This window comes from Erinaceus europaeus, chromosome 15 (assembly GCF_950295315.1).
Source record: "Erinaceus europaeus chromosome 15, mEriEur2.1, whole genome shotgun sequence".
In the NCBI taxonomy this organism is placed as follows: domain Eukaryota; kingdom Metazoa; phylum Chordata; class Mammalia; order Eulipotyphla; family Erinaceidae; genus Erinaceus; species Erinaceus europaeus.
In genome coordinates, this window is record NC_080176.1 from 28,876,510 (window position 1) to 28,891,537 (window position 15,028).

The 15,028-nt window shown below is 50.8% G+C and overlaps 1 protein-coding gene across 12 annotated transcripts in view; it reads left to right on the forward strand.

Annotated features, from left to right (window-relative positions):
* Window positions 1-15,028, forward strand: part of GTF2IRD1 (GTF2I repeat domain containing 1) — a 79,385-nt gene that overhangs the window by 41,076 nt on the left and 23,281 nt on the right. For 10 of the 12 annotated variants that reach the window (XR_009545037.1, XM_060173498.1, XM_060173502.1 and 7 more), the window contains 5 exons: window positions 1,682-1,731; window positions 1,946-2,002; window positions 3,015-3,098; window positions 5,982-6,165; window positions 7,205-7,233. Coding sequence is in view for 11 of the 12 variants with exons in the window: in XM_060173498.1 (XP_060029481.1) it covers window positions 1,682-1,731; window positions 1,946-2,002; window positions 3,015-3,098; window positions 5,982-6,165; window positions 7,205-7,233 (404 nt within the window). In the remaining variant the exon portion in view is untranslated. The remainder of the gene's footprint in view (window positions 1-1,681; window positions 1,732-1,945; window positions 2,003-3,014; window positions 3,099-5,981; window positions 6,166-7,204; window positions 7,234-15,028) is intronic. The other 2 variants (XM_060173504.1, XM_016185968.2) reach the window with 1 other exon arrangement.

Consider the following 15,028-nt stretch of genomic DNA (forward strand, 5'->3'; position numbering starts at 1 on the left):
CATGCAATGCCAGGCATTAAATTCAGGTGCAGGAGTGAGGGTAGATAGCGTAATGGTTATGCAAAGAGATTCTCATGCCTGAGGCTCCAAAATCCCAGGTTCAATCTCCCATACCACCATAAGCTAGAGCTGAGCAGTGCTCTGGAAAAAAAAATTTTAAAAATAAAGGGGGTTGGGCAGTAACGCAACAGGCTAAGCGTACGTGGTGTGAAGAGCAAGGACCGGCGTAAGAATCCCGGTTCGAGCCCCTAGCTCCCCACTTGCAGGGGAGTCGCTTCACAAGTGGTGAAGCAGATCTGCAGGTGTCTCTCTTTCCTCCCTCTGTCTTCCCTTCCTCTCTCCATTTCTCTCTATCCTATCTAACAACGATGACATCACTAACAACAATAACTACAAAAAAAAAAAAAGGCAGCAACAACAACAAACAAACAAAAACTCAGGGGCACTGCCAGGGTTTGAACCTAGGACTTCAAGTTTAGAAGATGAGAGGTCTACTGTTATTCTGCTTCTGAGGCTACACTGTATTTATTATTATCTTTTATTCAATAGAGATAGCCAGAAATCAAGGGGGGCAGGGGAGCTAGAGAGGGAAAGCAACAGAGAGACACCAGCTCTGATTCACCACTTGCAAAGCTTTTCCCCCAGCAAGTGGGCACCAGGGCCTTGAACCCAGGTCCTTGCGCACTGTCGTGTGTGGACTCAACCGGATTTTGTACGTGGACCAAGAATGAGCCAAGAGCCTCACACATTGGTGGTACCAACATGTACCCTTCCCAGTCCAGACTTTTCATTCCAGCCTTTTCTTTTTTTCTTGTATTTTTGTAGTTATTATTGTTGCTGTTATTGATGTCATTGTTGTTGCATAGGACAGAGAAATGGAGAGAGGAGGGGAAGACAGAGGGGGGAGAGAAAGAGAGACACCTGCAGACCTGCTTCACTGCTTGTGAAGCGACTCCTCTGCAGGTGGGGAGCCGGGGGCTAGAACCGGGATCCTGTGCCAGTCCTTACACTTTGCGCCACCTGCACTTAACCCGCTGTGCTACCGCCCAACTTTCTTTTTTTTTTTCCTTCCCACTAGACTTGGAGCCTACATAATGAACCCACCACCACTCCCAGCAGCCAGATTTTATTTATTTTTATTTGATAGGACAGAGAGACATTGAGAGGGGAGGGAAAGAAATAGACAGGTGAGGACTGGAGGCTTGAACCTGGGTCCTTGTGCATGGTTACATGTGTGCTCAACCAGGTATACCACTGCCAGGCCTTGGGTTTTTTGTTTGTTTGTTTTTGTTTCGTTTTTTCCAGAGCCCTTCTCGGCTCTGGTTTGTGATGGTGCTGGGGACTGAACCTGGGATACCAGAGCCTGGGGCACTAAGATCTTTTTGCATTACCATTATGCTGTCTTCCCGGCCTGGTTTAATTGTTAATGAGAGGTAGAGAGATTGAGGGGGGAAGAGAGAGAGAGAGAGAACACAACAGAGCATCATTCCTGCACATGTGACGCCACAGACCGAAATCACCCCCTCCTCCCAGACGTGAGTCAGCTACCCTGGGCCCTAGTAGGGGGAGCAGGGACTCCCAGACCTGGCCTGAGACCCCATCACACAGCTGTGTAGACTAAGGCGATGTGAGAAGCCTTGAGGGGCCCCCGTAACCACCCCCCTCATTCCATGTTTTCCAGGCCAGAGCTGCTCACGGAGGGAGTCAAGGAACCTGTCACCGACAGCCAAGGTACTCTGCTTTGGATCACAGGCCCAGGGAGGGGGGACCCCAGACTTCTGCCCCACCCCTTCCTGCTTCCTCAATCCTGCTCCCTCCCCATTGGGAATGTCCCCACTGGGGACGCTCTGTCCCCTGGTTCCCTGGAGCCATGGCTCACCCTGGCTTCTCTCCCCCTCCCCCCAACCTCACCCCCCCACCCCTGCTTCCCTGCCCCGACTCCCAGAGAGGGAATCCGGGGACCCCCTTGTGGACGAGAGCGTGAAGAGACAGGGTCTTCAAGGTAAGGGTGCAGCTCAAGCCGATGCCCGTTGTCCCCACACCCGGACCTTGGCAGGGGCGGGGGGGAGGGGGGGCCGGTATTGGGCTGGAGTCTTTGGAATGGAGGCTCAGAGCAGCCACTCTGTTTTTTTTTTTTTTTTTTGCAGGGTGAGGGTGGGGGTAGGGAGGACTACTACAACTGACTCCCAAGGAGAAACCCAGAGAGGGCCCTGTGTCAGGAAGGGCCAGCTCCTGGAATGGGAGATCCCCAAGATTGGACCCAGAGACCAGAGGAGGGGCTGCTCACTGCCCAGACTCACACCCCTCCCCCACTGGCTGGACCTTTCTCTGATCGACAGCAGGGGAGGGGAGAGAGGGCATGTCTCCCTCACTCTGGGTTCCTGGTACCTCTCTTCCTTTGTAGAATAGGGGGAGGAGGGGTTCACCACACCCCAGGGACCTGTACCCCCTCCAAATTCCCAAGAGCATTATCAGGCTTTCATCTTGGGCGTCGTCCTGGGCTCCCCATGTGGGCTGTCCTTACTCCCACCCTATGAGCTGGTAACCTCTGGGAGTGCCCTGCCTCCCTGGGGGTGACCTGGGGTCCCATCACCTCTGCTGCTGGCTTACCCTTGACATGTAACTGGCATGAAATTGACACGGCTGGCCCTCACCCACCATCTTCAAGGCCTCGCCCCTTCCCGGGCCACACCCTTTCCACAGACAGCCCTGTCCCCGCCCCTTTCAGGGTCACACCCTTTTCCGGGCCACGCCCATTCCTGGGAGACGCCTCCTCCCTGTGGCGCTCCTTGACAGATGTCACCATTAACTGCATCCCCAGCTCCAGGTGGTTGTCACCACAGTTCCCAGAAAAGCCACTAGCACCACTCGTCAGGTCCCTGCTCTGAAGGACTCAGTGCTGCCTCCCTTCTCCTCAACTCCCCTAGAAGGAACTCCCCACAATTTGGAAATAACCGCCTTGAAAGTCAACGGGTGCCCTGGTTCCCTAATGGGTTTCTTCTGCCGCTTTGCAGAGAGTTATGATGCCAGGCTGTCGAGGATTGACATCGCCAACACGTTGCGGGAGCAGGTGCAGGACTTGTTCAATAAGAAATACGGTGAGCTCAGGGTGGGGTGGGGGACCTCAGAACCACCCAGCCCCCCTCAGCCATAGACACTGGAGGCCAGGCAGCAAGGAAGGTGGGTGGGGAGAGCTGTCACCTAGCTATGCAGGAAAAGGATGGACTTGGTCAGAGTCTGGCCTTAGTGGAGGCCTGGGAAAGGTCAGAGTCAGTTAAGCCCTGGGTGATGAGGGGAGGCCACCCAATGGAGCACACACTTTCTCAGGCAGGAGGACCCGGGTTCAAGCGCTCAGCCAACACATGGGGCGACCTGCACAGAGCAAGCTTCCCCAGCAATATTTTGGTGTCTGTCCTCCTTTCTCTCTCTCTCTCACTCTCTCTCCCTGTCACCCTTTCACCTTTTTTGTTTGTTTGTTTATCAGAGCACTGCTCAGTTTTGGCTTATGGTGGTGTGGGGGACTGAACCTGGGACTTTTTTTTTTTTTTTTTAAGATTTTCTTTATTTATGAGAAAGATAGGAGGAGAGAGAGAACCAGACATCACTCGGGCACATGTACTGCCAGGGATCGAACTCGGGACCTCATGCTTGAGAGTCCAAAGCTTTATCACTGTGCCACCTCCTGGACCACTGAACCTGGGACTTTGGAGCTTCATGCATGAGAGCCTCTTTGCATGACCACTATGCTGTCTACCCACCCCCCTTTTTTTTCCTCTCTCTTTATTTAATTGAGAAAGAAAGGGAAGACAGAGAGGGAGAGAGACACCTGCAGCACTGCTTTGCCACTCATGAAGCTTTCCCCCTGCCGGTGGGGTCCAGGTGCTTGAACTGGGATCCTTGTGCACTGTACTGTGAGTGTTTAACCAGGTGCACCACTGCTTGGCCCATCTCTCTCTTTCTCATTTTAAGACTTTCTTTTAAAAAATGTTTTATCCAGCGGGTTAATCGTACGTGGCGCCAAGCGCAAGGACCGGTGTAAGGATCCCAGTTCTAGCCCCCGGCTCCCCACCTGCAGGGGAGTTGCTTCACAGGCAGTGAAGCAGGTCTGTAGGTGTCTGTCTTTCTCTCTCCTTTCTCTGTCTTCCCCTCCTCTCTCCATTTCTCTCCATCCTATCCAACAACGATGACAACAATAATAAGTACAACAATAAAAATCAAGGGCAACAAAAGGGAAAATAAATAAATAAATATGTTTTAAAAAATGTTTTATCTATTTTAATGACACAGAGAGAGACCAGAGCACTACTCAGCTCCAGCTGATGGTGGTGCTGGGAATTGAACCCGAGACCTCAGAGCCTCAGTCATGAAAGACTTTTGCAGAACCATTATGCTGTCTACCCAGCCCTTACCTTCTATCTAGAAAGAAAGAGAGGGGCTGGGTGGTGGTGCACCTGGTTGAGTGCACATGTTACAATACACAAAGACACAGGTTTGAGCTCCAAGGTCCCACCTGCAGGGGGAAAGCTTTGTGAGTGATGAAGCAGGGCTGCAGGCGTCTCTTCCTAACCCTAACCCTAACCCTACCCTCGATTTCTGGATGTCTCTATCCAATAAGTAAAGATAATTTTTAAAAAATTTAAATGAAAGAAACAGGTGGGGTTAGATAGCATAATGGTTCTGCAAAGAGACTCTCATACCTGATGCTCTGGTGTCCCGGGTTCAATCTCCTGCACCACCATAAGCCGGAGCTGAGCAGTGCTCTGGAAAAAAATAAGAAAGGAAGAAAGAAAGAAACAGAGAGCGAAAGAAAGAAAGAAAGAAAGAAAGAAAGAAAGAAAGAAAGAAAGAAAGAAAAAGAACCTGCCTCCTGGGAGCAGAGGAACTATGTGAGTGTATAATGTGGGAATCCCAATTGTAACCCTGGTGGCAGAATATTTAAAAATAACTATATATATATATATGTGTGTGTGTGTGTGACGTATATATAACTATATATATATTTATATATATGATGTACATATAACTATATATATAATTAGGAGGAGGGAGGAAGGGAGACACAGAGGAGAGTGTGTTAATCAAAAGGAGAAGTGAGAGAGGGGCACTGGACAAGGAGCAGGGAGATAGCTCACACACTGGAGTGTGTTTCTTCCATTCATAACCCCTGAGACTGAGCCTCATGACAGGGCTATGGGGGGGTCTCTCCTCTCTCAGCACCGTGGACAGCACCCAGAGAGCCCCATGGGTGGTGGGGCAGGGATGTGGGGGGGTCTCTCCTCTCAGCACCATGGACAGCACCTAGGAAGCCCCATGGATGATGGGCCAGGGCTGTGGGGTCTCTCCTCTCTCAGCACCATGGACAGCACCCAGGGAGCCCTATGGATGGTGGAGCAGGGCTGTGGGGTCTCTCCTCTCTCAGCACCATGGACAGAACCCAGGGAGACCCATGGATGGTGGAGCAGGGCTGTGGATCTGTTTTTCTTTTCTCTCTCAATTTCCCTCCTATCAAAATTAATTGTTTTCAAATTTCAAAAAAGGGTGAGGGCGGTGGTCCCCCTGATTGTGTAAGGACCGCCCCCAGTCCCCACCTTCAAGAGGGAAGCTTCACAAGCAGTGAAGCTGGTCTTTATGTGTCTCTTCCTCTCTATCTCCCCCATCTCTCTCAGTTTCTGTCTCTATTCAATAAATAAATGGTAATAATCAAAGTCTTTTAAAAATAAAATAAGAAGGAAGTATTTTTTAAAAAAATTAATTTACATATCCCTTCACATCAGTTCACTCCTGGGCCAGGGTGAGGCTGAACAGGGTGGTGCTCAGCTGTGCCCTGGGGGTGCCCTCCTGCAGGTGGGCATTGTGTTGTTTGGGCCATGGTGCTGAGCACTGGCCCCTCTTCTCTGTGCAGAAGCCTCGTGTTCCCCCAACCCCCACTGACTCCCGCACCCTGTGTTCCCACCCCTGAGCACTGTCCCTGTCACCCACAGGGGAGGCCCTGGGCATCAAGTACCCGGTGCAAGTACCTTACAAGCGCATCAAGAGCAACCCCGGCTCAGTCCTCATTGAGGGGCTTCCCCCCGGGATCCCTTTCCGCAAGCCCTGCACCTTCGGCTCCCAGAACCTCGAGCGCATCCTGGCAGTGGCAGACAAGATCAAGTTCACTGTTACCAGGTCAGGGGCAGGGCCTTGGGGCTTCAGGCCAGCCGGAGGGTGGGGCCTCTTACTGAGCAGAATCTGGAAACCCAGAAGCAGAAAGAACTCACTGGGTGGCACACCTGCCTTGTCCTGTGTTAGCCCAGGCACCATGTGGGAGGAGCCATGGCATTAGAAGAAGAAGCGCTGATACTATAGTCTCAGTGTTTTATTTACTTATTATTATTATTGATTATTGATTTTGCCTCTAGGGTTACTGCTGGGGCTCGGTTCAAGCACTGTAAATCCACTACTCCTGACAGCCGTTTTCATTTGTATTGGATAAGACAGAGAAATTGAGAGAGGAGGGAGAGATAGAGAGGGAGAGAGAAAGAGGTGCCTACAGACGTGCTTCACCGCTTGTGAAGCAACCGCCCTGCAGGTGGGGAGCCGGGGCCTCAAACCAGTATCCTTGCGCGGGTCCTTGAGCTTAGTACTATGTGCATTTCACTGAGTGCATCACCACCGGGCCCCTATTTTATTTATTTATAATGGGAGAAATAGAGAGAGACCAGAGCCCAGCTCAGCTCTGGCTAATGGTGGTGCTGGGTATTGAACCTGGGACCTCAGAGCCTCAGGCATGAAAGACTTTTGCAGAACCATTATGCTGTCTCCCCAGCTCACTTTCACTCTAGCTGACTGAAAAATCTACTCGGGGGCCGGGTGGTGGTGCACCTGGTTGAGCACACATGTTACAGTGCACAAGGACCCGGGTTCAAGCCCCTGGTCCCCACCTGCAGGGGAAAGTTTTGCGAATGGTGAAGGTGTCTGCAGGTGTCTGTCTCCCTCTCCATCTCCCCTCCTCTCAATTTCTGGCTGTCTCTATCCAATAAATAAATAAAGATGATTTTAAAAATAATAATAATAAAAAGAAAAATCTACTCAGAACAGTGACATTGTGTGTGTGTCTGTGTTTCTACATATATGCCGGTTCTGAGGGGGTACATCCTGAGAGCACCCCCAAACACCACCTCCTAGGCCCCTCCCTGACCCCTGGATGTTTCTGTTTTTCTTCCAGGCCTTTCCAAGGACTCATCCCAAAGCCTGGTAAGATGTGCTGGCTGGGGCTGGGGGGTGGGCAGCTGTCACCAGTACTGGGGGACAGGGTTTGGTGAGGCATGGGTTCCAGACCCCAGGCCCTGCTCTCCCCAACCCAGGTCTCTTGTGGGCTGTGTGTCTGGTCCTTCTGAGCCCTGAATGACTGGGATTCTCACTGTGGGAAGGCCATTTGTGTGGTCCTTGCTTTACACATGGGGAAACTGAAACGTGGGGGACTTTGAGATACTGTTTGACCCCCCACACAAACGTGGTGGAGGAATTCTTGTCACCAGAGCCACTGTCCCTTGTTCCCCAGTCATAGAGCCTAAGAGAGCCCTGAGGGTGGATGGCAGACTGCCTGGAGGAGGCAGCACAGCCTGCTCCCAGGGAGACATGCCAGAGTCTTTCCAAGCATTGGCTCCAGAACCTGCTTCCTCCTGCCACTTGTCTCACTAGCTGGCACGGTGTCCAGGCCCTTGGGGCCCCAAAGGGCAGGTCAGAGGCCATGTGTACTGCATCTCCCCCAGACATGGGCATCTGAGCAGCCTGGCACACGGGTCCTGGGGTCTCTGGGTGGGCAGTGAGGAGGATAATGTACGTTGACAGGAGCCCTGGTGGCAGACAGTCATGGGTCTGGGACACAGTCAGACCCAAGTTCAAATCCCAGCTCCCCTTGTTGGAGCCCTGTGACTCTGGGCTCATTTGCTGTCTGTCTCTAAGCTTCCTCTCTCATCTGCAGCATGGGCTTGGGCTAGGGAAACAGCAAAGCACAGGACACAGGCCTCAGGTTCAATCCCCAGCACCTTCATATGCCAAAACCGAGCAGTGCTATGGAGTCTCAGTGCCTCTCCCTCTCCCTCTCCCTCTCCCTCTCCCTCTCCCTCTCCCTCTCCCTCTCCCTCTCCCTCTCCCTCTCTCTCTCTCTCTCTCTCTCTCCTTTATTTGTTATAGCCTCAGATGACTTGTATTTATTTCCACCAAGATTTATTGAGTACCCATCCTTTACATTTTTTAAAATTTATTTTTTTATCCCCTTTTTTTGCCCTTCTTGCTTTATTGTTGTAATTATTATTGTTGTCTATCTTTGTTGTTGGATAGGACAGAGAGAAATGGAGAGAGGAGGAGAGATAGACACCTGCAGACCTACTTCACCACTTGTGAAGTGACTCCCCTGCATGTGGGGGAGCCGGGGGCTCAAACCAGGATCCTTCTGCGGGTCATTGCGCTTTGTGCCATATGTGCTTAAGCAGCTGTGCTACTGCCCAACTCCCTACATTTTTTTAATTTAATTTTTTTTATTTGCAATTAATACTCAGTTCTTTTTCTTTCATAATAGTAAATCAGGTCAGGGGGAAATAATTCAGCTGGCAAAGCCTAGTCCTTGCATATGGAAGACAGCATAATGGTTCTGTGAAAAAGACTTTCCTACCTGAGACTCTGAGGGACCAGGTTCAATCCCCAGCACACCATCAGCCAGAGCTGAGCAGGGCTCTGGGGAAAATAAAATAAATAGGAGCTAGGTGGTGGTGTACCGGTTGAGCACACATGTTACAGTTCAAGTACAGGTTCGAGCCTCCTTTCCCCACCTACAGGGGATAGCTTTGCAAGTGATAAAGTAGGGATGCAGGTGTCTCTTTGTCTCTGTCCCTCTACCTACCTTTTCTCTCTCAATTTCTGGCTCTCTATTGAATAAATAATAAAATAGGGCAGGGGTAGACAGCATAATGATTATGCAAAGAGACTTTCATGTCTGAGGCTCCAAGGTCCCGGGTTCAAATCTCTCTGCCACCATACACCAGAGTTGAGCAGTGCTCTGACAAAAAAATAATAATATTATTAAAAAAAGAAAACCAGGGTGGCTCAGGAGATGGCACAGTGACTTTGGATTCTCAAGCATGAGGTCCTCAGTTCAATTCCCGGCAGCACATGTAACCAGAATGGTGTCTGGTTCTTTCTCTCTCCTGTCATTTCTCATGAATAAATAAAATCTTTAAAGAAAGAAAGAGGGAGTCGGGCGGTAGCACAGCAGATTAAGTGCATGTGGTGCAAACGTAAGGACAGGCTTAAGCCCCCAGCTCCCCACCTGCAGGGATGTCGCTTCACAAGCAGTAAAGCAGGTCTGCAGGTGTCTGTCTTTCTCTCCCCCTGTCTTCTCCTCCTCTCTCCATTTCTCTCTGTCCTATCCAACAACCATGACAACAATAATAACTACAACAATAAAACAAGGGCAACAAATATTAAAGAAAGAAAAAACAGGGACCCAAGAGGTGGTGCAGTGGCTAGATGTTTGGACTTCTAGGATCACATATGCCAGAGTGATGTTCTGGTTCATGTTCTCTCTCTCTCTCTCCCTCTCTCTCTCTCCCTCTCCTTCTTTCTTTCTTTCTGAAACTCAGGCTCAGAGAGGTTAAGGACCTTGTGCAAGGTCACGTAGCATGGGCATACTGTGAGGGTATTTGAACCCAGGGCTTGCTGTTCCCTTGCCTCCCACCCTCCTCTACCTCCACTAATAGTTCTGTCTTCTTCCTTCTGTCCAACTGTTTCTTTGATTTTTTTAAATCTTTTTAAAAAATTTTATTAATTCATATTATCTTAATTTTTTTTCCAGTCAGAGTGCCTGGGATTAAACCTTGCACCCTGGAGCCTCAGGCAGGAAAGTCATTTGCAGAAACACTGTGCTGTCTCCCAGTGACTTGCTGGCTCTCTTCTGCAGGCTGCGTGGCTCTCTGCTGCCCCATGCTGGCTGCTGACACAGAGGGAGGATGTTGTATCCCAGACAGAGGGAGGATGTTGTATTCCAGAGGCGAGAAATCTGGGTAAAGGGGCCAACAGGCAAGGAGGCAGCCTGTGCAAAGACCCTGGGGCCACGGGCATATTGTGCACACAAGGCCAGCGGGCTACGGGCTTTGTCCCAGGACAGGCTCAGAGTGGCAGGTGCAGGCAGAGAGACACTGGAGATAGGGGGCTGGGCCATTCTCTGGAGGAAAGTTGGGACAGTTGAGGGGGCGTAATGTCCTCAAGGCCACTCAAGGAACTGCCAGGGTGATCTCACTGTGGGCTGTGGCTAGCAGCTTCCAGGAGGGCTGGGGTCCAGTGGTGGTGGTGGTGGGCTCAGGAGAGGAGAGGAGAGGGACAGACCCCACAGGGACGGGGACCCAGGAGAGGGTGGGTGGCATGGGGAGGCATAGGGACCCTTCCCATAGGAAGGCAGGGGCTGGCTTTTATTGTACTGATGTCTATGTTTATCTTTCGGTATTCAGTATTATCTATTTACTTATTTATTGGATTGAGACAAAGATTGGCAGGGAAGAGGGAGGTAGAGGGGGAGAGAGAAAGACACACACACACCTGCAACACTGTTTCACCACATGTGAAGCTTCCCCATGCAGGTGGGGACCAGGGTCTTGAACCCAGGTCCTTGTGCATGATATTGTGTGCGCTCAACTAGGTACACCACCACCTGACCTCTTATGGGGTTTTGGGTTTTTTTTCTAATGATTTCTTGATTGATGAGAGAAGGAAGGAAGAGAGGGGGAAGTAGAGAATAAGAGCATCACTCTGGCAGTTGTGATGCCAGGACTTGAACTCAGGACCTCTTGCCTGAAAATCCAGCGATTTAACCTGTGAGCCACCTGCCTGGCTGCTCTGAGCCAAATCTAATATAATAATAATAATAATAATAATAATAATAATAGAAAAAAAAACAGAAAGGGAAAGACATCACAGCCCTGAAGCTCTTCCCCCAGTGCACCAGGGATCATGCTCAAACCCAGGTCGTGTGCACGACCAGTCAAACACTGTCCATTGTCAGGGACAGAGAGTGAAGGCAGTTGGGGGTGGGGGGCACAGAACTGTGGACTCCAGGATCCCAGATGAAGAGGGCACCTGCTCTGCCAAATGTGTGACCCAGGTTCAAGCCTCTGGCACCACATGGGAACGCCACAGCAGTGAGGGAAAACCCGGATGCTGTGGTATCTCTCCCTGTATCTCTGTCCTTCTTTCTACCTGAATGAATCATTTTGGAGTGGTGACACCCCTGTGACAAGCAAAACAGAAAAGAAAGATAGAATAAATATTTATTTTCCCTTTTGTTGCCCTTTTTACTGTTGTTGTAGTTATTATTGCTACTATTGATGTCGGCATTGTTGTATAGGACAGAGAGAAATGGAGAGAGGAGGGGAAGACAGAGAGGAGGAGAGAAAGACAGACACCTGCAGACCTGCTTCACCGCCTGTGAACGACTCCCCTGCAGGTAGGGAGCCAGGGCTCAAACTGGGATCCTTACGCCAGTCCTTGTGCTTTGCACCATGTGCGCTCAATCCGCTGTGCTACCCCCCAACCCCCAAGGGCATTTGTTTTTTTAGGGCTGGCAAAATAGCTCACCCAGACAGTGTGCTGCTTTGCTTGTGTGTGTCCCGGGTTCGAGCCTGGCCCCCAGCACATTGAAGGATGCTTCACTGATGTTGTCTCTCTTAACCTCTCTTTCTCTAAGCAAGTTTGTCTATAGCAGTGAAGTCCCAGAGATGACCAAGAAACAAAAAGGCTTATACTCTGGAGGGAGATGGGTTTGAGACCTGTCTGCTCTAAGCTTGGTGCCCAGGAAGTGGGACAGGGGCCAGATTCCCTGAGTCCCCAGTGCCTTCCTGGGGCCTTCCATCTGCCCCCAGAAGAAGGAGTGGCAGATGACTGAGTCCAAGCTGGTGTGGTCCACCAGGCCGTGCCCGTTCTCCAGCAGGGCACAGTGAGGCCACTGCAGTGCCACTGTGCCCAGGGCATGTGGGTGTGTGGAAGGGGGTTGACCTAGAAGCTGGAACTTCATCACACACACACATACACACACACACACACACACACACACACACACACACACACCATGGCTGTGGGAGGCTTCTTCCAGGAGATGAAAGGCTCTGGGCACAGGGGCTGCTGGTTGCCATGGTGACCGTGCTGCCACCCACAGGGGAGGAGCCCAGACCAAAAGTGGAGCAGTGGAATGGGGAGGATGGAGGGTGTGCGGGCATGAGGAGGGAAGGGGGAAGGCAGCTGGATGGTTCCAGAAGGGTTGTGGTGGTGCCTGCGTGTGGGGGCCTTGGGTGTGGTCCTGGCACTGGCTGAAAGGGTCTGGGTGTGGGTGTCACCTTGAGGGGAAGGTGCTGGCAGGTAGGATTGGCCAGAAGAGCTGAGTCAGCCAGCCATTTGCAAATCCGGGAGGAGAGAGCTGTCTTTGAGGGCAAACTCAACAGGATCAAGGAAATAAAGTACTTACTAAAATCCACTTCCAATTTTAAAAGGATAAAAGAAAAGATGAGGCCAGCGAGATAGTATAGTGGTTCTGCTAAAACAAAACAAAAAAGTAAAACTCATGTGTGAGACTAAATTCCAGAGTCAGTCCCCAGTACCATCAGCCGGAGCTGAGCAGGGCTCTGGTTAAAAAAAAAAAAATAGGCAGAGGGAAAGCTTTGCAAGTGGTGAAGCAGCGCTGCAGGTGTCTATCTGTCTCTCTCCCTCTCTATTTCTGGATGTCTCTATCCAATAAATAAAGATAATTTTAACTTTTTAAATAATAATGGGGGTTGGGCGATAGTGCAATGCGTTAAGCACACCTGGCGCAAAGCGCAAGGACCGGCGTAAGGATCCCAGTTCAAGCCCCCGGCTCCCCATCTGCAGGGGGCTCACTTCACAAGTGGTGAAGCAGGTCTGCAGGTGTCTTATCTTTCTCTCCCCCGCTGTGTCTTCCCCTGCTCTCTCCATTTCTCTCTGTCCTCTCCAACAACGACACCAATAATAATAATAACCACAACAACAATAAAAACAACAAGGGCAACAAAAGGAGAAAAAATAGCCTCCAGGATCAGTGGATTGGTGGTGCAGGCACCGAGCCCCAGCAATAACCCTGGAGGCAAAAAAATTTTTTAAATAATAATAATAATAAATGGGGCCAGGTGGTGGCGCACCTAGTGAAGAACACATGTTACAATGCACAAGGGCCTAGGTTCGAGCGTCTGGTCCCCACCTGCAGGGGGAAAGCTTTGTGAGTGGGGAAGCAGGGCTACAGGTGTCTCTCTCCCTCTATCACCCACTTCCCTGTTGATTTCTGACTGTCTCTATCCAATAAATAAAGATAATTGTGGGGAGTTGGGCAGTAGTGCAGCGGGTTAAGCGCAGGTGGCGCCAAGTACAAGGACCAGTGTAAGGATCCCAGTTCGAGCCCCTGGCTCCCCACCTGCAGGGGAGTCACTTCACAGGCAGTAAAGCAGGTCTGTAGGTGTCTATCTTTCTCTCCCCCTCTCTGTCTTCCCCTCCTCTCTCCATTTCTCTCTGTCCTACCCAACAATGATGACATCAATAACAGCAACAATAATAACTACAACAATAAAACAAGGCAACAAAAGGGAATAAATACATATTTTAAAGGAAAAAAAGATAATTGTGTTCCGGGCGGTGGCACAGTGGATAAAGCATTGGACTCTCCAGCATGAGGTCAGAATGATGTCTAGTTCTTTCTCTCTTTCCTATCTTTCTCATTAATAAATACAGTATTTTAAAAAATAAATAAAGATAATTACAAAAATTTAAAAAGAAGAAGTTCTGTGACCCTGGATAAATTCATTGTGATTTCACCTCCAAGTCTCTGCTTCCTCCCCATCCCAGGAAGCAGAACCCCCTTCCCTGTCCCCCTCCCTCCTGTGAACCCAAGGCCCCCTCCATCCTCAAGTCCCAGCCCCCTTCTCCTGCCCTCCTCCCCCTTTCTCACTCTCCCTGCCCCAGAGCTCAGAATAAAACCTGTCTTTCTCACGCTTCTAAAGATACCTCTTTCCAGCCACATGTTTCCCCACTTCATTATCTCTGCTTTTTCTCTGTTAATTAGGCCTCAGTAATGATTTCTGCCTGCCCAGGAGGGCTGGGCATCTCTGGGCGGGGCTGGGCGTCTCCTTGGGCAGACTTGGCCCGGTGCCTCCATTATCCCCTCCAGGCTGGGCAGGGAGTAGCTGCCTGGTCCTGACTCCTCTGTCCCCACTCCTGCCCGCCCCTACATGTGGAGGAGAGGACCCCAAGGTTCCCCAGCAGGTGGGGGGAGAGAGCAAGCCACAGAAGGGGGCTGGGACCTTCAGACTCTTCTGTGACATTCCGGAATTCTTGGCCTGGTACCACCCAGCCTGGCAGGATGAGCACAGGCCTTTATTTGAGCTGAAATGAGTTTCACCACAGGGGGGGGGTCAGTGACCCCCCTCCAAGCACAGAACTAAAGGTCCCGACCCCCCCCTTTGAGACAGGAATGGGGGGAGTCACTGATCACTGCCTTCTGTGTATAAAGATGTGTGCAGGGGTTCCTTCTCCCCAACTTCTTAAAAAGAAGGCCCCTGGGAGTCGGGCGGTAGTGCAGAGGGTTAAGCGCAGGCAGCGGCAAACGCTAGAAGAAGAAGCGCAGGCAGCGCAAAGCGCAAGGACTGGCATAAGGTTCCCAGTTCGAGCCCCTGGCTCCCCCACCTGCAGGGGCGTCACTTCACAGGTGGTGAAATAGGTCTGCAGGTGCCTGTCTTTCTCTCTCCCTCTCTGTCTTCCCCTTCTCTCTCCATTTCTCTCTGTCCTATCCAACAATAATAACATCAATAACTACAGCAATAAAACAAAGGCAACAAAAGGAAATAAATACATTTTTAAAAAAAGAAGGCCCCATGTCCACTGAGGTGCCCAGATGTGGGTGGGAGGAGTTCAAGGCCTGGGGGCTCAGGGAAACAAGCTACTAGCTATCTATAAGCATCAGGGCTTTTTTTTTCCTCACTCTGGGGTTATCACTGGGAGT